Source organism: Mytilus galloprovincialis, chromosome 2 (genome assembly GCF_965363235.1).
Source record: "Mytilus galloprovincialis chromosome 2, xbMytGall1.hap1.1, whole genome shotgun sequence".
Taxonomy (NCBI): domain Eukaryota; kingdom Metazoa; phylum Mollusca; class Bivalvia; order Mytilida; family Mytilidae; genus Mytilus; species Mytilus galloprovincialis.
The window spans coordinates 95,898,945-95,922,211 of NC_134839.1; the positions used below are offsets into that span (position 1 = coordinate 95,898,945).

At 31.2% G+C, this 23,267-nt stretch overlaps 1 protein-coding gene across 3 annotated transcripts; it reads right to left on the reverse strand.

The window, feature by feature from the left end:
* Positions 1-507: 507 nt before the first annotated feature.
* LOC143064979 (calpain-7-like) lies at positions 508-23,266 on the reverse strand. 3 transcript variants are annotated; one of them, XM_076238229.1, is made up of 20 exons: positions 23,195-23,266; positions 16,982-17,147; positions 16,267-16,375; positions 15,365-15,411; positions 14,684-14,800; positions 14,021-14,088; positions 12,696-12,995; positions 11,504-11,630; positions 10,522-10,607; positions 9,941-10,034; positions 9,337-9,483; positions 8,333-8,560; positions 7,503-7,647; positions 6,666-6,765; positions 6,215-6,347; positions 5,149-5,224; positions 4,391-4,602; positions 3,007-3,146; positions 2,584-2,676; positions 508-2,128 (listed from the first exon to the last, which is right to left on the reverse strand). In XM_076238229.1, exons 2-20 carry the CDS (start codon positions 17,108-17,110, stop codon positions 1,984-1,986), a joined length of 2,496 nt encoding a protein of 831 aa, XP_076094344.1. In that variant the 5' UTR covers positions 17,111-17,147; positions 23,195-23,266; the 3' UTR covers positions 508-1,983. The 3 variants fall into 3 exon arrangements, with proteins under 3 accessions (XP_076094344.1, XP_076094343.1, XP_076094345.1); XM_076238228.1 differs by having other exon boundaries at positions 23,183-23,259; XM_076238230.1 differs by lacking the exon at positions 23,195-23,266 and adding an exon at positions 21,465-22,003.
* Position 23,267: the final 1 nt, after the last annotated feature.

The window sequence follows — 23,267 nt, forward strand, 5'->3', positions numbered from 1 at the left end:
CAACAACCGGTTGTCCGATTCATCTGAAAATTTCAGGGCAGATAAATCTTTACCTCATAAACAATTTTATCCCATGTCAGATTTGCTCTAAATGCTTTGATTTCAGAGTTATATAAGCCAAAATCTACATTTTACCCCTATGTTCTATTTTTAGCCATGGTGGCCATCTTGGTTTGTTGGCTGGCTCACGCCACACATTTTTTAAACTAGATACCCCAATGATGATTGTGGCCAAGTTTAGTTAAATTTGGCCCAGTAGTTTCAGAGGAGAAGATTTTTGTAAAAGTTTACAGACGACGACGGACATCAAGTGATGAGAAAAGCTCACTTGACCTTTCAGGTCAGGTGAGCTAAAAATGTACATTTGCAAAACAAGTTTGTATGTATAAAAGATCATTTTATTTACATGATTTTATTTATATATATATATGTACACATTAAATAATACATAACATTTGTATCATAAATTAACAAATAATAATATTTCAACCAACAATAAATTGCATATTCATAATTCAATAATATTTTGAAAATTAACAATTAAAGATCAAAAGATGAAATCTTTAATAGAGTGAATACAAGTTAGATATGTAAATACCATTAAATCATTGCAACGATTTCTACAATGATTCCCAAATGTTTGTTCAAGTAAATGTTGGGTTAAAGGTAATACTGAAATTTAAGACAGAAAGTTTGATGCAACAAAATATTATCAAGTAGTTAACTTTTGTTTTGAGTGAAGCAATTCAACACATGCATCTCATTATTCAAATGAACCTAAAAAATCGGATGGATATACTGAAAGATCTATCAAACAGGAGTAACAGGGATAAAATCAACCAAAATCTTAAATATCAGTGGCAGATCCAGATTTTTTCATAAGGGGGGTCGCTGACTGACCTAGGGGGCCCGCTCCAGTCATGCTTCAGTGATTACATACCTACTTACGAGGGTTTGGATGGGGTTAAATGATTAAAGAATAATGCCTTTAAAAAATGAAGATTAGCGAAAAAAGGGGTCAATTTTTTGAAGATTAAAGAAAAAAGGGGTTAATTTTTTAAAGATTAGAGAAAAAAATGGGTGAAAATTAAATGTTTACAGTATAACAGACCCCCCCCCTCCCCCCCCCATCCAGACCCTCACTTACCAGATTGATAATACAAGATTCAATGTTGAAATAATGAAAAAATACAATGCAAGTTGCAACTACAGATGAGCTCAAGTTAAAACTTGGATAAATAAATAAGTTATGTTGGGTCCCATCAACTTTGCTTTATCAAGACTTAAATATGAGAGTCAGACACCTGAACTATGAGACGTCACATACTGCCCTTTGTTGTATCAACAAATGATCATGAGCAAAAAGTGTTACCATGGACGGAAGGAAAAACTTGTTATTAGAGGGTTATAAGGCTCCTTTTAAATCTTACATTTCATCAGTAGTTTATAAGCAACTGTATAGACAATAGTGTTTTCATGACTTATAAGTAACAAACAGGCTATTATTTCAACTTGGAATTTTTTATAATAATGGAATGTATTTTGTATAGATAGTGTTGTGCACAGCACAGCACATTCTATTGAAAATGTGCTATCTTCTTTGTACATGTAATAGAAAGTGTTGTGCACAGCACAGATCACTAAATACATAATAAACATGGAATTAATTAAAAATTTTAAGCACAAGAAATTATGCAAATTCCATAATTAAAAATAATTCCAAGTTGAAATAATAGCCTGTTATTACTGTTCATTATAGTGGTTTTTTTATGACTTATAAAGTAATGTTTGTTATAGTGTCTTTTGTGACTTACAAGTAATGATTAATAAAAGTGTTTATTCATAACATAAACCTTTTTTTACAAATATCAATAGCCAACGTTGAGAAACATGTTTATATGACTGAGCTATAAATATTTGTAATCCGTGTCATGAAACTTGTCAATTCAATAAAAATATAAATAGTTGCTGTAATTAATGTTGTCATTGTAAATGAGATAACGATATTGGACAGTTACTACTGACATCAAGGAAGAATGGTCCTTCTTGGCCTGGCAGGAATGTACTGGGCATAATATTATACAACCCGCCAGATATTCTGCTAATTTCTAGTACACAGTAACCATTCCTGTAAATAATGCAAACATTTTAAATGATTTTAACATTTCTACATGTCTGTTTTTGCAAACATACACTAAAATATCCAGTGTAAATATTGTAGTTTGAAGATTTCACAAAACTTGTTTTAATCTTATTATATCAGCTATGAAGACATGATAATTATGTATCTTGATGATGTTTTATCCTTTTATATTGTATAAATTCTCATGTTAGTGATACAAATGTGAAACTTTAAAAAGGTGTGTTTTTACATACATGTATATGATATCTAGTATAACTACAATACTCCAAAGACCTGCCTAGACCTTGTACTTTTATTTCTTTTATATTATAAGTATAAAAACTACAAATTTAAATATATAGATGAAATGTTGATGTTGTGGTCTTCTTATATTATCATTTGTAAATGTAAATACAGTATATAATTTCTTTAACATCCCCATATCATAATAAGTACATCACCTGTAATCTCCTGAAGAAGTCTTTTTGAAGGCACCTGGAGCCCCTGGATTTGTCTCATTCACTGTTGTTATCTCAAATCCTACACTGTACTGTCTGGAAAAGTTAAATATCAACATTAGTAGGTTTTATACATCAATGACCAACAAGATTAAATCCTCCTTAAGTATTGTCTCTGTGACAGTCTGACGTAAGCCCAAGAAAAAACATTCCATTTTGTTATCTTATAAAGTCACATGCCTTATCGTGATAAGTTGATACAGAAATTATAGTCGCTGAAACATTAAAATGAATTCAAGAACAACAGATAGTTGCAAAATCATTTTTAAATTTCAAATTTTAGTCAACTTTACCTTTTTACCATGATAGCACATGCTTTCAATTTTTATGATGCAACTTTATTATATGTATTAGGATTAAACTTACTTAGGTCCAAGCAGTTCTATTAGTACAAAATTATCTGTTCCATTCCCCTCCACCCGTAGTTGATAGATTGGATTTTTACTATGACTTTCCCTGTAATTTCCACACCCACCAGCAGATGGTCCACTCCAATTTCCACTGACCTGTTAAATTGTTATCCAAAGAATTAATATTTTAGTTGACTAGTCTTTTTATATTCTGTTTTCTGTCAGCTGCATTTATCTTAATTATTGTTTTCTATGTATTCACAAGTTTTTATCTTGAATCTAGATTTCATTTTACAGCAGATTCCATCGAGTATGTAGGCAAAGGTAGTATCCTTGTATTTGTTAGCTTGCTTGCTAGCTGATCTGTGAAGTCATTATTAGGTTAGGTAAACTACCCTCCTTTGAGAGTAGACTAATCAGACAGATAACCAATCTAAATGTCTGTAGGACTAGGCCACTTTGACAGGAGGGTAAAATACCTTACCTAATAATGACTTCACGATTCAGCTAACAAGCAAGCTAACGAAAGATATTACCTTTGCCCACACACTCAATGGAATCGGCTGTTATACCCCTCAAGATCTCTTTTTTCTAAACTTTTTATTTTATTCTAGTGAGAGCAATTAAACAATATTTTTATTTAAAAAAAAATATTGTTTAATTGTTCTCACTAGCAAATGACTAGAATAAAATATACTGATCAAACCATTTTTGGTAATTGTGAGATTACATTTTCCTTTAATAATCTTCTTATGAAATCTTGCTTTACCTTTTTTCATACATGTCAATGTAAAATGTGTGTTGATGTTAACAATAAATGGTAATGTTTTGTCTTTTGATTACATATATAGTTCCTGGCTTGTTCATTTGAATTTGTCAGGGGGAGATAATTTTGCCAAAAACATGTCCAATTCAGGGGCAGTTAATTTGGCCAAAAAAGTTTCTATTAAAGGGGAGATAACTTTGCCAAATGCGTTCAATTCAGAGGGGATAATCAAACTTGACATGAATGCAAATCAACCTTATTGTTTATGGAAAAAGCCAAATTCCTTTGCCTTACAAAATATGTGATTGAACTTAACTTTCTCTCCCTTCCCAAAAAAGAAGTTTTTTCAGTTTTTATTTACTTAAAGATTGGTTCAGTTGCCACCAATTATATATAATAAGCATAGAGTTCATATTTCTAGGGAAAAAAAAATAAAAATTAAGCACAGTGACCTTTATTTTTCAAATGTTTCTTTTTCTTCTTCAGATATTGAAGTAAAATCCATAGTTATATCCAGAATATAAATGCAAGTGTCAGGTTTATTTAATCAAAAGTTTCAGGTTAACTTGAATATGAATTTGGCAAAGCCTTGTTTATAAATTATCTAGTAAGAGTAATTATTCAAAATATTTACCCTTTTTTCATACTCCTTTTTATATGGATCTGTAATTCTGCTGAGTGAGAACTCACATGAGGAGTAAACCCTGAGTGTATAACTGATTGTGTTATTTTTCTCATATTGTGACACCACTAGTGAGTACCTTGAGATTCCTTTAGGTTCTACCATTTTACACAAGTAATGGGGACTGTTGATACGAACTCCATCTTTGTAAGGTGCTGGGCTATCTATAAAAAACATATGTCAAGAATTGGTTTGAAAGAGACATCTCACTATTTTAATTAGTACGGAAATCTAAGGTTATGTTTGCATCAATCACATGATTTGTTAACAATATGTATGGGCATGCAAAAAAAAAAAAAACATCTAATGACACAAAAAGAGGAAGAAGCAAATTAGAATAAAAACGCATTAACTGCGGCAGAATAACTATACTTGGACAACGCCTCTCATGTTTTATGGGGTAAAAAAGTTGTTTTTTATATGTTGAAGTTTTCATACTTTAAAGATGATAGTCAGAGTTTTGCCATAACTCACAGTTGTTACTAGTAATTGGAAGTGGCCAGTGATTTTAATAATCATGCATGCATGACTTATAATTGATTTGATTTTATTTGTTTAATATACTGTGGTAAATATTCAATGAATCTTCAGGACAATTGTAATATAGATATAGTATAAGATTGGTTAATAGTTCATGCATATTCAGGATGATTGTATTTAAGATTTAATCATATATATTGTAATAACTTCATGTTTAATGTTGAACATACATGGATAGTAAACTTTCTGTCCATTATTTTTGTATACTAGCAGTGTAATAAATTCTCTATTATCAGCAAAGTCATCCTGAAAATAGAACAAACCACAATACTTCAAACAAAGTCATTTTGGCGACTTTCTTGAGTAGAAATAAATGTAAATATAAATCATTTATGAATTTTCTTTAACTGGGTCTTCCACTATTCAAATACATCAAGAAAATAAAAAATAAAATGCTACGAAGTTGTCTAGAGAGGGCTTAACACAAAATAAATCATCTCCGAAATTATGTTTACTGCATGTTTTTGTAAGTCAACTGCATCATTTTTCTATATAATGTCATTGAATCTTTATTCATAACAATCTAACCATCCTTCAGGTGTACACTCTCTATAACAAATTACAGCCTTTAAAAGAGGAAATTATTTCTTCCTGATTTCTGTATATAAGATTTAATATACTGATGTAGGTTGAATACAATATGAGATCTCATTTAAAAGTCTTAATTATCTTTGATAAGGCAAATTGTATATTCACACAGAGATCTTCAATATTCTTAATTCCAATTTTTTAAATAAATGATATGGTATGAACAATTAACAATGGTTTTACCATAATTGTATGTTGGTTTGTCAACAAATAAAGATGTAGAAATAAACAAATATGCTGCATCTATTATTTCAAATGTATCAAATGTTGATATACAAATTACTGCTTATGTCAGAAAATATTGAAAGGTCATCTTTGAATCAATGTCCATTCGCTTTTACAATAACCATAACTACGTATTATAAAACTAAATATTTTAAAAGTGTTATGTAAAACTTGCAAAATAAAAGTCAGAAAAATGGAAAAACTATTAAAAATATCTATGAAAAGAATGAAAAGCTCTGACAGCATGCCTCACATGAGAGGGGTTTCAACCAATAATCTTTGTACAAATCAATTGTAAATTTTCTGACAATGTTTTGTATGTATACACACAAGTAAAACCTATTGAACCCCTTGAACCCCCACCACCACCCTCATTTGAATGGTAAGGTCAAACAAAATACTAGAACTTTAGGGTGTGGTTACCTTATCTGTGATATGTCTTGTCAGCAGTATCCAAACAGCAGAAGCCTGTGGTGCCCTGAGTTCTAACCTGTATTGTGGATTGTCACTTATATTATAAGCATCTCTCTTTGGTCCATCTTTGGCAGGCCATACACTGAAAGGTTGACATTTATGTTCAATTTTATATACAGGAAAACGTTCAGGTACAAAAATCAAAGAAAACAAACTAAGAGTAATCACTTTATTTTAGATAATCCATTGTGAATAGTTATAAATAACATTTATATACCGGTAAAATAAAATATGTGGTTCATATAATAAAACAAATAACAGGCATTTATCAAAAATATTTCCATAACCCATTTTGATGAATTGATTAGTGGTGTTTTCCTACTTTAACCAAAAATAAGAGTACTGAATGTAATGTTTTTTTAAAGGCACAACAGAAACAACACTTTAAATAGGATTTTACCTGTGTATACCATGAGTGTATTTAAACAGTTCTGGATTCCAGTTTATATAAATAACGTCATAAAATCTACATAATGAGTCATAATCAATCCAGAAAACACCTGTAAATAAAACAAGAATGCTTACTTATAATAAATGAAAATACTTTTTGAGAGCAAAAGTTGTGACAGCTAGTGGTGAATCCAAAACAAATTTGCAATTTTTTAGTTTTAAGGAGCATAACTCTGGAACAGTAAGCAACTCACTTCCAAATTTAGAACTCAGTGCGATAGATTTGGTTCTTAGCATTGAGTATGAGTTTCATAAAATTTGAATGAGGCAAACTTAAGTTAGAGTGCAGAAACAAAAAAAATGTTTTTTCTTATTTATAAAGAGGCATAACTCTTGAAATATCACTGACATCGAGCTGTGGGGGCATTAATAATTAATTAATAAATAGCAAACCTAATATGTTCTTTTGACTCAAATCAACACTTAACTTGCACACAATTTCTTCACATTAATAACAGACTTCTGGAGTTTACTATAGCCAATCACAAATTTTCAATGTGTGTCTAAGAGGATATAGATCTCTAACCTACTACTCCTATCAGACTGCTAAAGAGATGCAACCAAACTCGGAAAGACTTTTCAAAAGAAAATGAAGTTGTGCATATTGCCTGTCTCAGATTTAACATTAAAAATAATAATTAAAAGATCTAACAGTAGACAGTCTGCACATGACACTGGCATTTCAATTTTGATACCAGAATAAGGCCATCAACACATATCTTCCTACAGTTGTTGATAGCACTTAATAGTGACAGCCATTTATTTTTTTGTTTAATTAATATTTTACCATTGTCAAATTGTTGAGCACTTTTAGGATCATAATTTAAAGCTTTCTGCATTTCTGGTGTCCAATTTGGTGCATCATTCTCACTAAAATTCCCTTTCCATCTTAAATGATTCCAGGGATTTTTCAACATAAATAACTTTTTTCCCTGAAAAAAAACACATAAATAATCTGTAAATTTTAGAAAATCTCTGACAATGTTTGTCTCTCCTTGTTGTAAACATCATTAAAATGTGTAGAACAATAAATTCAATCACATGGATGTTAAGATTTGTTTTGATCCTTTGAATATAGCTACATCTGCATGAGTTTCAGTTTACTTTAAATACAATAAATGGAGAATGTGTCCCCATGGACACAGCTGATGCCCCCACTTGCATACAACATTATGAAGGGACATAACGATAAAAGTGACGCTACCCAAGTTTGTAGTTGATCTGAGCTTTGTGGTAATAATTATTGTGTATAGATTTCATAATGGTTGGTTGGGGGACAACTTAAGTTAGAGAACGGAAACTTAAAATTTTGCATTATTTTTCCATTTATAAAGGGCAAGGACGCCACCAAAATTCGAATTTGATCTTTGTTTTGTATTAATAAGCATTATGTATCAGTTTCATAACATTTGGTTGAGGCCAACTCAAGTTAGAGAATGGAAAACAATTTTGGGACATACAGACGTCTACACAGACAGACAAGAGAAAAACTTAATGCCCCCGCCACTACAATGGCGGCATAAAATCTGTTTTATGATATTGCTTAATGTTGGAAATTTCCATATTTTAATCCATTTTCTATTTTACCGGCGTAATAATGGCAGTATTGACCCTTACCTTAACCTCTCTGATATCTAACATTGCATATGCATGGGTAGGAACAAGTCCTGCTCTGTCAGCCTCAGTTTCAGGTATCTCTCCTGTTGCTATAGTAATAAGGCAATGACCCTGATGAAACCGTTCATGGATTCGATTAAATTCCTTGTCTCTATTGAATTCATCTGAATTGTTTCTTATAGCTACTCGCTCTGGTATCCAACCAGTTAATGCATTCAGATCTATATTCTAAAAAAAAAATCATCATAAAGCGTTTTTAAAATTAAATTATCATAAGCATAAAAATTTCACTTGTAGTTGGCAGAGTTGGTTGTCTGCAATCATGTTTTACCCTGTCATTATCTGTATTAGCCTGTTCCATGTCAGGAGCCCGTTATTCAGTGGTTGTTGTTTGTAGCTGTATATCACATTTGTTTTTGTTTATTGTTTTGTATATAAATCATTAGTTTTTTTGCTTGAACTGTTTTGCATTTGTCAAGTACGATCTCTTAAAGCTTACTATGCAGTATGGTTTTTGTTCATTGTTGAAGGACTCATCTTTAGTTGCTAACTTTTTACATTTGGTCTCCAATGGAAAGATGTCTCATTACAACATTGTCTTAATTTTTTTATTTCAATTTTTACATGATGTTATAATAGTAAGATGACATTAGTACATGACTGGAATGTATATGTGGGCTCATATGTATACCATTTGTCACACACAATGAAATGATACTCTTTATGCACTGAAAAACGGCTCCTAACCATAAAACTTAAGTGTCTAAGGAATAAATTTCTCTTTGATGAACCTGTCACATTAAAATACTTACTGAATTAGAACCAGGGAAATCATATCCTCCCATCCCCTTCATGTAAGCCTTCTCCAATACTTACTGAATTAGAACCAGGGAAATCATATCCTCCCATCACCTTCATGTAAGCCTTCTCCAATACTTACTGAATTAGAACCAGGGAAATCATATCCTCCCATCACCTTCATGTAAGCCTTCTCCAATACTTACTGAATTAGAACCAGGGAAATCATATCCTCCCATCACCTTCATGTAAGCCTTTTCCAACAAGGAAACCCATAACTCATTTTTATTGTTCGAAAATGAACACAAAAGTTCTCTGTCTTTCCCCATTGGTAAAAAGTCATCCACAACCACCTGCAAATAATGTGTTCAATTAATTAGATCTTGCAGATTTAAATGATATATTAATAATACAACAAATATCATCAGCTGGTAACCTGCTCATGAGCAAACATATAATATTCAAATCCCTGTGTGACATGTGCAATGTAACATTTCTATTTATCTCAATATCACGTTAAATGTATAAGTTAATGTTCTCTAAACCCCAAAAGGGTAATGTTAATAAAATTGAGAAAGGAAATAGGGAATGTGTCAAAGCGACAACAACCCGACCATAGAGCAGACAACAGTCGAAGGCCACCAATGGGTCTTCAATGTAGCGAGAATTCCCGCACCCGTAGGTGTCCTTCAGCTGGCCCATAAAAATATGTATACTAGTACAGTGATAATGGACGTCATACTAAACTCCGAATTATACACAAGAAACTAAAATTAAAATCATACAAGACTAACAAAGGCCAGAGATTACCTTTCTGTAGACTCCATTAAGGTGAAGTTTAATCATATATTTCCCACATGGATTGAAAACTGGATCACCATTTCTGTTCTGAGGATAAATTATCCTGAAAAATTGTAAATACATTTAAAAGAAAGTGTAATACATTTAATAACAAAAATTAAAAACAAATATTTTATAAACTGACTTGTAAAAGTGAATTTACAATGATTATATGTTGTCCTGGATGGTTCTCTGTTTAACTATTAACTCCACCCAAAGGAAGGTTGGATCTTGGCTCATAATTATTTCATGGTTGAAGCTAACCAGAGATATAATCTTTACCTACACTTAAGTCATGTGCTGTAAACTGAATGTAAACCTTGACTTATTTCATTGAACCATAAATTGATTCACGTTTTTTGCCAAAAAATTGGGCCAAAAAAATTAGACACCATTAGAAATACCTCCATATAATTTATAAAAAATAGAAAATAGCATTTACTAATTGGAAGATAATGGAGAACTTTTTCTTACGGAATTTGTTTTATACTAAGATTATCTTTCAAGCAGTTTCTGAAACCTTCTATTTAAAGAAAAGAAAAATTACCCACCTAGTTATCAGTTTCTTTTTAAATCTTCTCTCATACTGAGCACTGATGGCCAGTGAGGCTACAAAACTACAGTCACTAACAATTGTCTATAATAAAAATAATGAAGGTATTAAATGCAGTCCCTTAAAACAGTATGAACTTATATAATGAAGCCGTTAAACAAGAGGCATAAACAATGGTCTGTAGAAAAATTTCTTTTATCAAAGTGTTTGTAAGCACTAAAGGGTAAAGATTGCTTTAATTAATTAGTGGGAAGTAAAATTAAACATTGCATTGTATAAATCATTGGATGTATTACAATTATGGACAAGTGAAGGAAACTCCAATTCTAAAGATTACTTTAATGATGACATTATTGATATTTTAAAACAGATATTAGATTCTACACCTTGCACAAGTAATGCAATTTTCTTGACAAGTACAATATCAGTTTGTAACCTTAATATCTGAGCATATATTTCATTGATAAATTTCTGGAAAGCTTCATGGATAGGATGTTTATAATGTAATGATCAATGCACTTTATTTTGTATATCTCAAAAGAAGTAATAAGTCTTGGAAGATTTATATATCAAGTTAGTACAATAGGACTTTTTGGCATTTCATGCAATCTTAAACCAAAAATCTACCAAAATTACAGATTCTTAAGTTGATCGGTAAACATATTGCATTACTTTCTTTCATTGGGTTGCTGTATATATAATTTAAAAAAAAAAAAACACCACATATCCTTTTGTTCATATTAAAACAAGAAATTTATAAAAAAAAAGAGGAAAATAATTAAAATTAATCTATTTGGGAATGCATTGTGTTACTAACTGTCTAAATAGCCATCATTTTAAAAAAGAGAAAATCTGTGTTCTTATTATATGTTTTAAGTAATATTTTGACTGTTCTCTTTTGTTCTGACTTTACAGAGTCTTTATCTTCCATGACCTTTTTTCTGTCCATTCCTATTCCAACACAGCTCTATGATATGTACCTGTTTGATGCTAAAACATGAAATGGCATATATAAGTTGTGGATTATCACAGAATTCCTCAGGTCTCTTCCATCCTCCAAACCTTTCTCTCTGCTTAGGTGACAAAGCTAACTTCCCACATTTATCACTACAAAAATAGAAAACAGTCTATTTTTTTTTTACAATGAACAGATATAACATAAATCAGTTTAACATTATGTAGAAAGTGAGCCAAAAATTGTAAAACACCTTGACCTACCCAAATAGGTACCGGTACTCTTTAATATGGGTGATAATACAGGAAACAAACAATGTTCAAATTTACTATACAAACATGAAGAGTTCAGCTTAAGGATGAACTTAAGTGAGGTTTAGGAGTTTTTGTCAAATGTTCGAACCCTTTGGTTTTTTCCCTATGATAAAAGATAAAATATTTTGCCACATAACACACATTTTCTTTTAATTTTAAAGACTTCAATTAAGAATTGAATGCTTCTTTTTGTAACTTTATTGGGGTCTTAAAGCGTTGACCGAAGTACATTTTGTATGGGAAAAAATGTGCGCACGGTCAACGCTTTTACATCCCCATGAAGTTACAAAAAGAAGCATTCAATAATTACATTTTTTAGCTAGGATCATGAAAACATGATTTTTATCAAGTTTTTATTTAATTTACCTGTGCACTTTATTGTGGGACCTCGTGTCATCATGAATGATAAATTTTATTGTGTAATGAGGTTGATTAAGGAATAACACGAGATTACAGTGTAGCCAATCAGAATAAAGTATTATAATGAAACATACATCTAATGTAATTATTAACTCATAAAAGGTCTTTTATCAAAATTTCATCAGGTTCTAGATTTCTTTTCTTTCCATTTTTTTAAATCACATATATCTTGACAAGGAGCTCCAATATTTATCAATAATATTAGCTTATTTTGTTATTTACCAATGCTCTTCTGGCTTTAAATATAGTATCAATTTTAAATTCTACATTTTTTTAATTTCATTGAAGTACATCTTAAAATTCATATGAACAAATGTTAACTGAATGTACATATGTACATCTTTGAAAGCTCTATAAACACCTATGATAAAAGAAGAGATTTATAAATTAACTGGTGTAAAAATTTCATAGCTTTACAATTTTTCATCATTTGTTAGTTACCTGTAAATAATTTTAAATACCATTTTCTTATGGTTAACCTACCTATATGGTACAGGAAAGGCAAACTTTTCTTTCATATCTACACTCATAAAAGGCACATATTCTCTTCCATTAATAAAGGACGTTTTTCTCAGCACAGCTATCTCTTCTTTTGAGTAATCAGATGGACCAAGAGTTATTAAACCAGTCCTTGCTGTCTTGTTTGGTGCATTTGTCCTTTGATTCTGTGCAGTTGTCTCCCCTTCATCTAAGAATGCTCCATGTCCTAATGGTGCCACTTTCTTTTCAGGTAATTTCCCTACATTTCCTTTCTTAGTTATTGTTTGTTTTACCACCTCTGCCCTAAATTTGAAAGAAAAATTAGTGAAACTAGTGCAAATTTTCTTTCATAACTTAAGAAATCATACTGAAGTCAAATATATTTATTATGTATCTCAAGTTTGGACTGATTTCAGATTTACAATAATATGATAAAAACTTCTTGTGCATATTGAATTGGCCGAATAAAATGGAATATTTTGAAGGAATCTAATTAAGAAATAATTCATGGGGGCTTGAATATATCGTGATTTTACCACGGGTTGGCCCTTTATGACAAATATTTTACCCCTGAGCGATAGCGAGGGGTAAAATATCAGCATAAAGGGACAACCCGTGGTAAAATCTAGATATATTCAAGCCCCCATGAATTATTTCGATTCTGATAGGACACATACGGCAATTCTTTTGGATCGAAGCGCTCTAGGTGTAGGCAAATATTTGCCGTTCCCATAAATAAACGCACTAATAAACTAGCGTAAAAGAACGGAGCAAACTGCATTAGTGACATGTTTAAACTATTTAAAATAATGTATTTTGACAGTTTTGGATGAATTTGAATGATAATTTATTTATATGTCTTATATGATGTACAATAAAGGGCTTTTGCCACATTTTAGCATCATTTGTGTATGTTTCCTTGTGATGATTTTCGGATTCACAAGCGTGTATTTTCCCGTAAAATGCTTACATTCTAACGTCATTGTTCTATGACGTCGGGTATCTCATTCATAAAAAAGCATATGACGTGGGAGTACAATCGGAACAGCACTGGCAATATATTCATATTTTACCACGGGTGTGTACTCAAAGCGTTTGAAGGACGTCATGTTAGAATCTGAAATTTACTTTAATGCAAATATATATGATTTGGCAACATTTCAGATTTGGATTAAATTTTGTATGTATTTATTATAACTTGTTAAATTGCATTTTAATTAATAATAAATGAAATGCTCCACTAGTGTGCAGCTTCATACGACTGCAGATGTCCATTGGTAAACACAATGAAGTATTCTTTTGTCTCTCATTATATATTATAAACTGACCTATCCAAAGCACTCTTGGCCATCTTTTCAACCTTTGCTTGTAAACTTTTGTCAGATGTACTACTCCTCTGTGTAAAAAAAAAGTTCAGAATAGAATAATTTATATTTATATTTTGCAATCATTGTTGAAGAATTTTACATATTAACTAATCATTTACTAATGTACTGTGTATATATACATTTCGGGTATCAGTCATCCTTATTATTAAAGATATAAACCTAGGAAGATGTTGACTCTCATTTACATATGTACCATATAACTATAAATATTTCAGCATGTGTATCTGTTTATTCAAATTTTTATTTCTTTCAATTTTGCATTAAAGTGAAAACAGTTTGAGATTTTTGATATTACTAATCACTTTGTGTACTCCTGAACAGTTGCAGTAAAGTTGTTTAAGGTGTTTTTGGTGCTGTTACATATAAGTCTCAAACACATTTATGTGATTCAGGAATATTTGTTGGCATCCATGCAAAAATAAACCTTCACAGTTTTGATTGAACACTTAAATATGAAATAACAAAATAACATGTTACATATAAAGGTAAACGTTTAGTCTTCAATCATGGACAAGCATCATAATGTAAATAGGAAGTTGTTTGCAATAACTTAAGTGACAATAATAGTGTTTTATGAAATAGCATTGATTGCTATATTCTTACAATCTTTAGAAATAATTCCACTGCTTCAGAGTAGAGTTCTACGGCTTCTTTGAGGTTCTCTGATTCATCTTCATCAAATGCTTGGTTCAACAAAAATGTAGCTCTTTCTAAGTTTAACTGGAAAATATCAGACAATCACTATCATAAACATTGACTTTTCAGTATATTCAAAATGCACAACATAAAAGAAAACTTTTTAAAGCCAACTAAACTTCTTAATGGAAGCCTGTCTAATGCTCAAAATTTTATTTTCATCTGACAAAGTCACATTGCTTCTATCTTTTTACCATCCACATATTCTTAACAATGAATATCTTCTTCAAATATTTTTTTCATCTTGCTTTTAATAATCTTTGTAAGTTATAAAGAAATATGTGACTGTAAGTATAAGTAGAATAAACCAAATATCACATTTTAAACACTATTGTTCCTACCAAACATATATGGTTCCAAATAAAAAACAGCATGAAATGAGGGTGGTATTTGAAATTTTACTCTTGAATTAAATTTTAGACACAAAACACAGTTGTAATTTCAAGAACCAAGTAGATCCTGTTTCAGTAGCATTTTTTGTTAGCTTGATTTTACAGTTTGACAATGTATCTTCAATTTTGCAGTATATGTGCTCACTTTGTGTCAAAGACAGACAAAGTAGTTCTAGCCTTAAAATGAAGCTTTTACCTTTTCTTCAGACTTTGGTTGTTGCTGGTTTTGTTTAACTTGTGCAGCTGCAAAAAATAGCAATAGACACATTTTGTAATTTCACTATCTAAATAAATATTTGTTAGTAATGTACTATGTTTACTAATCTAATGTGTTGATGGCAGATTTTTTTATTATTTGATTGTTTCTGTTTCAATAATTCACATATTTTATAGATTCAGGAATATCTAGAGCTTGTCCTATTGTTTAGACATCCGTTTACTGTTAAAGACTGCTTGTTGCCCTTTATATGTCATTTGAATATTTTTGTGTAAGGCTGTTTTAAGTTTTTTGTCAATTTGATTGCATATTCTCTCATTTTGTCAATTTGATTGCATACTCTATCACTCTACCATAAGCATGATAAGTTAGACCAAGAATAGTTTATTATGAGCACTAAACGAATGACCTGTGTAACAATAGCTATCTCAAACTTTTTCATCAAAAGATTTTCTCTACCTCATACTGTTTTAACCCTTTCCTCCATAATGACGCCTTTTGATGCCACTCCCTTAACTCCTAATGACGCCTTTGGACTCCTGTGTAGTACCTTAGTTGTAACGTTTTGACTAAGAAATGTCTGCATCAGACTTAATAAAATTTGTATCCAATATGAAAAGGATATTCATAAGAATATCTGACATAAATTTATTTGCTGAAATATTTGTTATTCACAATGCATTAATATTTTAAAGCATATTTTCAGCATTTTATTGAAAAAATCCTATGCGAATCAAGTATGCAAAAAAAAAAAAAAATCCATTGAGGAAAGGGTTAAGAAAAATGAAAATTGATGCAGACAAATAGGATTTTTTCCCCTGAAAACCTCAAACATTTTATAATCTTTTAGTGTGTAAGAAGTGCAATCTAAAGTAACATACCTGCCGACTTGAGTTGTTCTGCTCTAAGAATGTAATCATTTGCTCTTTCTACAATGTTAGGGACATGTGAACCTGCTAATGCTGCGCTCAATAAAGCCTGAGCTGCTTCCTGTTCAATGATATTTATTTCATGTAGAACATCAATAATGTATGAAGTTGTTATTTCTTGAATGGCATTAGTTTTCATTTATCTTTTCTATTTATTGCTGTGACAATACATGCATTCATGAATTAATGTGTTGTTCGGTCACTCATTCAATATTTTTCTATATTTGAATTCCTTTGATAAGCTATTTTTTTATAATTAATTTATTAAGCCAGTTGAAGTAAAACAGAGAGATATTTCATCATCTTGTTTATATAAAATCCTTTATATTATCATCAAATTTTTTATAAGAATTATTTCTGATCCATGTTTCATAAAATTGCATGAAAAAAACCTCAGAAATGTTGTTAATGAAATACATCTATACTTTAACAGTACTTCATTTCTTTAAATATCTATCAAACTGATTGAAAAATTTTGATTAAACCTTGAAATTTGCATTTAATTAACCATAATTCTCAAAACTAAAAACAAACCAACAAACAAAAATAATAAGATATGGACAATACACCTATTTTTTTTAGATCTACTCGAACAAATAAAACACACTATGACCTTAAATTCAATTAAGCACAGTTTACATGAACTTTAAGATAGTTTAAGACTTACATTGTAATAAAATATTGCCATGCCATAGTTCTCATTTGTATCATTGTTAACTGCCTGTACAGCGAATGCCTTGCCATCGTTTTCTAAAGCTGTAGGATCAGGAGCATAATCATCACAACTAGGATCCATTTCTTTGTGTTTATTTCATTGTATTCATTATAATTACCTATCAAATATCAAATACAAATTTAAAACTTAAATGCTTTGTGCAATTGCTAGAATCTGAAACGCATCTCGGTTTACCTTTGATTAATAAATCAGTTAGTTTTTACGTCTTTGGTACTGTGCGTTATCAAACGTACCCTTTGGTACAGGGTTTCAATTTTCTTTAGGGCAAGGGAAAAAAAGTTACGACTCGATCTTCAAAATGCATATTAGAAGTATTATAATTATACTATAGTGGACACGTCCGTTCATGATATCCCCTTGGGCACGGGTAAATATTGAAACACACTTATTTTGTCACATCGCCGTGTCAAACTGAATCCCTTAGGATAAGGGTTTTCCTCTTGGGCAAAGGAAATAGTAAGGGAAGTTATACTCTGCAATATTAGTCTTACACTCTAAAAAGGGCACACCCATGTCACAGCGGTAACTGCTCAAAAAACTGTACTCAAATGTGTGTGTTTTGTGAAAAATGTGAAACATGGTTTCACCAAAGATGTCAGAAATTAACAAAAGATCAGTTTCGGGTCTTAAGTCAGACTAAAAGCTGTGATTTTATATGTACACAATGTTGTCATACAAAAGATCATCTTTCTATTAGTAGATTAGAAGCTTATGCAAGTAAAATTTGTTGACAGATGGCTTAAATGTAGACTTTGAGCAAAGCTCCTTAATAAGCCATTTTCAATGCACAAAAGCTCTATGGCAGATTAAATCTGAGAAAGAAAAGGCTTTTGCATTGCAAAAATTCTTGACTCATGGGAGAAAGTTATATGCAAACCCAAAGTCCATCACTTAAACAGATGGTGGGCTGACAATCCCATATGGACCCCAAGGTAGAACCATGTCCTCGTCGTGGGGTCTGGAAACACACTTAAATAATAAAGATGGCAAAGCGATGCTGAGAGTTCTACAAATAAAGCATAGCATTGACATAACAAGATTACAGTTAGAGCATAGCATTAAGCAAATGAATCAAAAGATTATGTTCTATTATGGCCACTCCATATATATCTCCATTTGTTTATTCATACTTTGACTTTGCTGAAAACAGATACATGTACATACAAATGGTGAAGTTGAAATCATCCCTTCGTAAATTTTACGGACGCCATCATGAGTTGGTTGACCGTTATGGGATAACCGTTTCACAAATGATATCGGATATGTTCCTTACGACGTAACTACAATCCCCTTCCCTTTCATGAATGTGACCTATCGAATTAGACTATTTACCGGATTTGTTATCACATAAGCAACACGACGGGTGCCACATGTGGAGCAGGATCTGCTTACCCTTCCGGAGCACCTGAGATCACCCCTAGTTTTTTGGTGGGGTTCGTGTTGTTTATTCTTTAGTTTTCTATGTTGTGTCATGTGTGCTGTTGTTTGATTGTCTTTTTCATTTTTAGCCATGGCGTTGTCAGTTTGTTTTAGATTTATGAGTTTGACTGTCCCTTTGGTATCTTTCGTCCCTCTTTTATCTTATAAATATTCTTCATATTCAATAATAAAAAAAAGAAGCTCAATCTCTTTCTTCCTCACAAATGTTTAATTTCTTCATCTACCAATATAATAATATAAATTTCACAATCTCTTTCTTCCTCACAAATGTTTAATTTCTTCGTCTATCTATATAATATACATGATATATAAAATATCTGCTCGTATATTAAAGAAAAAACATTAAATAAAAATTTAATTATATTTAATTAAAAAATCAAAGCGCGAAAGCACTGTAAAGGCAGTAAATTACAGGTTGTGTGTATTTCTGGTCCAGTTATATCATTATCTTCCATAGAACAGAGGTGGTTTGTAGTATTTAAGATTTAGAGTTCTCTTGTACCTAGTTTACCTATATCTATAGTCTACTGTTTACAGTATATTTTCTGTACCTCGCCATGAAATGCATTTTTAAGACATATAAGAACTTTTCATTTTAATATAAATAGACTATTTTCAATTACTGATTATATACGCATATTCAATGACTCCCATCTTATGAAAAATAGTTCACAAAGATTGACTAGTCTCCGTACTGTGTGTCTTGCAAGAACATCAAGTAACATAATGGTAGATGTACATAGTTACATGTCAACTCTTTTGATGACCATACTTTTTCTTAAATTCTAACTCCAAGCAAAACCATTTTTCAGTATAAACATGATAAAGTACATGTAATCTACTGGTATGAATGAAAAAGGAGTTTTTAATTAAGGAAACAATGACATCTGGTGGCCACAATAGCTGTCTCATTAGCATTTTAACCACTTCCCATATTTGCAATTAAGACAATAGAAGAAAATTATTCAACGCAAAAACAAAACTTACTTGCAAAATCTCTTTACGGTATGAGTTTTTCTCATTGTTTGAGATAGTACAGTAGTACCTGTAACTGCTTATACCCATTTCTTATTCACTTTAGTTTGATAACCTCACGATATATTTTGTATATACATTGTACCACATCTCCTTATTTTTATATGCATTACAATAACATGAACAATTGTAATTCAAATCTATATATCAAAGAAAAATGAATTGCACCACTTTCATTTATGCATCCTTTGGCAAAATACAAGTTCTAAAATGACACAATATATATTTATTTATAAAAAAATAAAATTTAGTATACGACTCTCAACAGGTATAAAAAAATGCACAGCTGTGTCATGATTTGCGAAATCTTTGCTGAAAACATAGGCATTAATGGTGTTTGAGTAATTCCATCTGTGAAGCTCAACATTAGCTCGACAGTTGGTGGTGGACAATTATAAATCCCTTCTGCATTCAGTCTCTTGCTTGCAAATAGTGCATGAAAATAGGATGGGAATGGCAGTAGACAAGACTCTTTAAAGTGGGTTTGTGCCCTGAAAAAAGTTTTATAACATTAGGCCTAAAATAAAATATTGTTTGTTTCCCCAATCCCGACCGACCCTGCAAAAACAGTGATACTCATAAAATTTTATTGTCACATTTAAGTCAAATATTATTTTATTCATTTCTGATTTTCAGGCTTGCAGGATCGTCCAATGTTCTTGTAGCTTTTTGGAAAAAATAAAATTATTTCCCTACCTTCCGACCCACACCTGGCTTAGCAGGGTCGGGATTGGGGAAACAAACAATATATTAATTTAGGCCTTAGCTTTTTTGAAACTTGTGAAAGACTTGTGCAACACACATACCTATATATGAATCCGGGCCCCTTCGCCCTAGTACCTGTTCGCCCTGATACCTGTTCGCCCAGGGTCTGTTCGCCCTACTTTTTTTTAATTGTTGTCCAGTTGCATAATGTTAATTATTTGAACAGAATGTTAAAGTTTGTTGAAAAATTTACCTAATATTTGTATTGCAGCAACCATACTAACTAATAACTAAATTAATACATTGTATTCCAGAATACTAAGCAAATCAAAGGGAAAATTATATATTGGTTGATTTGCATAATATACTGGAATACAATGTATTAATTTAGTAATTAATAGAATACTAACTAATTACTAAATTAATACATTGTATTCCAGTATACTATGCAAATCAAAGGGAAAATTATATATTGGTTGCTACAATACAAATATTCTATTAGAAAGTCCCTCATAACAAAATGATTGTTTTTATTATTAATTCATCAAAAGACAAGTATCACAACAATCAGTGAGAATTATTATGTCATTGAACAATTAATAATCCTAAAAAAGCCATAAACTTTTAAATAATTCCATACGTTTTCCTAAATTTCAAAAATATATACAGTACCATATCTAAATAAGTTTATCCAACTTCAATGACCTGAATATTATTTTAGTAGGGTGAACGGACCTAGGGTGAACATGTTATTAAGGCGAATGGACCCGATACCCCTATACATGTATAACTATAACATAGAAGAGAGCATCATTTAAGCCGACCGTGCGAGGGCTGTATAGCCAGTCAACGTTGTTAAAAACTTCCATTTGTTGTAGCATCATTCACGTCAATGTTTTGTTCCTGTTTACATTGTCATTGATATTTTTCAAGAAAGCCTGAGGCATATAGCTCATGAATTCCTGTCATTACATCCTAAATTAACATAATTACTGCTAAAATAATTATCAGTATGATATACCTCTTGTAGGAAAACCTTATTATTGTAGCATTCACCAAAAAATCTCAAACAGATGACATTGAATTGTTATCCCAAAAAATTATGACGTCTTGAATTAACCCCCCTTTTTTTTAATTCTATAATGATAATTGCGGTTGCAATCGGACTTTGATTTAATTGCAAGGCGATTATATAAATAACAGTATATATTTCTTAAAGAAAATAAAGTTTTACCACGAGTAGTTTCCTAAACATAGTCATTTTCGGTAAAATGACATTATGTGCCTTTCAAACAACAGCTGATTGAGATGGACTCTACGATTTCATCGTGACAATCTACATATGAGCCATGGTGTTGATCCAACTTTTCCTTCTTATTAATTCATTTGGAAATGCATGCCCTCCTCTTAAATGACACTCAGGTACACAACAACAAGGACTAGGCATTGTTAAATGTGTGGTTGTTTTGCAGTCGAGAAACGGAACTGACCGGTCTCACTAATAAGAGACAAGTAGAATTTTAGCGACAAACAGCGACAAGAAAAATAATTTAGTGACGAAGCGACGACAACAAACAAGGGACAAGCGAATCGTTATTCTCTCACGAGGCTATTCTCATTTGGTGTGATAGTGTGAAGCCACACCTATCAAATATGTCCCTATGAAGAACGACGAATTTCACTGTTTAATAGAAAGGAAATGATATTGCATGGTTTTGATTCAAAAAATTCTTTAAAAGGAAATTGGAAAATCTTTGTTTTGATTTCCAATTTTTAGCGTTTGCATAAAGCATATTCTTTATATCATGTATATCTAATAAAAACTAGACAACCCCTTTCTTGTTTATTAATTTTTATTTTTTTATCTATCAATGTAATATATAAAAAAATGTTTTATAACAGCCCTTTAATAAAAATAATGCATTTTTTTTTAATATCTATTGGGAATAAGTTGTTGCAATGATATTTTTTTATTTATGTATCGTCGCTTAATAGTCTTCTTGACGCTTCTTATCGCTAAATTAATTTTATTGTCGCTTCTGATCACTTTTTGACTCTTCTTGTCTCTAATTAGTGAGACCCAGATTCAGGGACGATAATTTTATACTTTGTACAACTTATATAACTGACACAGAAATAACTATAACGTCATACGGCTTCAGGTACAGAAATGCTTTAAATTGTATAATTTGCAATATAATTCATGTTCCGTCGACTTTTAATTGTAATATCAACGACTGAAATGATTTTAAAATATCGTGAGATCGCAGATAATACTCGAAATTGACCCGACCTCTTTCCACACGGAATTCAAATAAATAATGATAGTTTGTAATAATAATACATATTAATAAAAAGATTTTAAAACGTACAATACACACTGATCGTTTCTTTATTTCCCAATGTAATAGAAAGAAACAAAAATAATTTTATACCACAAAAAGAAGAGATTCCCGGATCTATTTCTGGCCAAATGACCCCCAGCATAGATTTGTTGGATGTCGCGTAAGGAAAGATGAACCTCATGACTTGAAAGTCAGGCCTTAAAGCACTGCCTTTAAAAATGTTTTCTTGTCGCTTTTTGACACTAAATTTATTCTTCTTGTCGCCTCTTGATGCTTCTTGTCGCTAATTAGTGAGACCCACTATAAGACAAGACAGATGAATTTGTGGAGAACAGCTGGTGTGTGCTGTTCTCTGAAAGTGACGACTGTGGCAACAGTGACTGTTTGCATTGGCAATAAATTCCACTGGGTTATGATACATGGAAAAAATGAATATTTATAAGTATTTTTTTCTAAATTTGTAAACATTTGAATGAGTGAAAAAATGGAAAAGTATATATCTGTAACAAGTCACAGTCATAAATAATTTACAGATATAATAAGTAAAAATAATTTCCATCTCCTTTTTTGCGGTTACACACGAAGAAGAGGAAAACAAGTGAGTTACCAATGTACTGACTATGACTGTATTTTCGATTTCGTTAAGTTCTTCAATCTGAAGGTGAAAAACGAGTCAAAACGACGTCGTATGT

Bases quoted from the DNA above. Each gene is read 5' to 3' on its own strand.
- LOC143064979 (XM_076238229.1), bottom strand. From the start codon at position 17,110: ATGGATCCTAGTTGTGATGATTATGCTCCTGATCCTACAGCTTTAGAA. The intron at 14,089-14,683 runs GTAAGAATATAG...TTTTTTACACAG, and splicing joins TGGAATTATTTCTAAAGATT to AGGAGTAGTACATCTGACAA. The intron at 9,484-9,940 runs GTAATCTCTGGC...CATTATTTGCAG, and splicing joins TTAATGGAGTCTACAGAAAG to GTGGTTGTGGATGACTTTTT.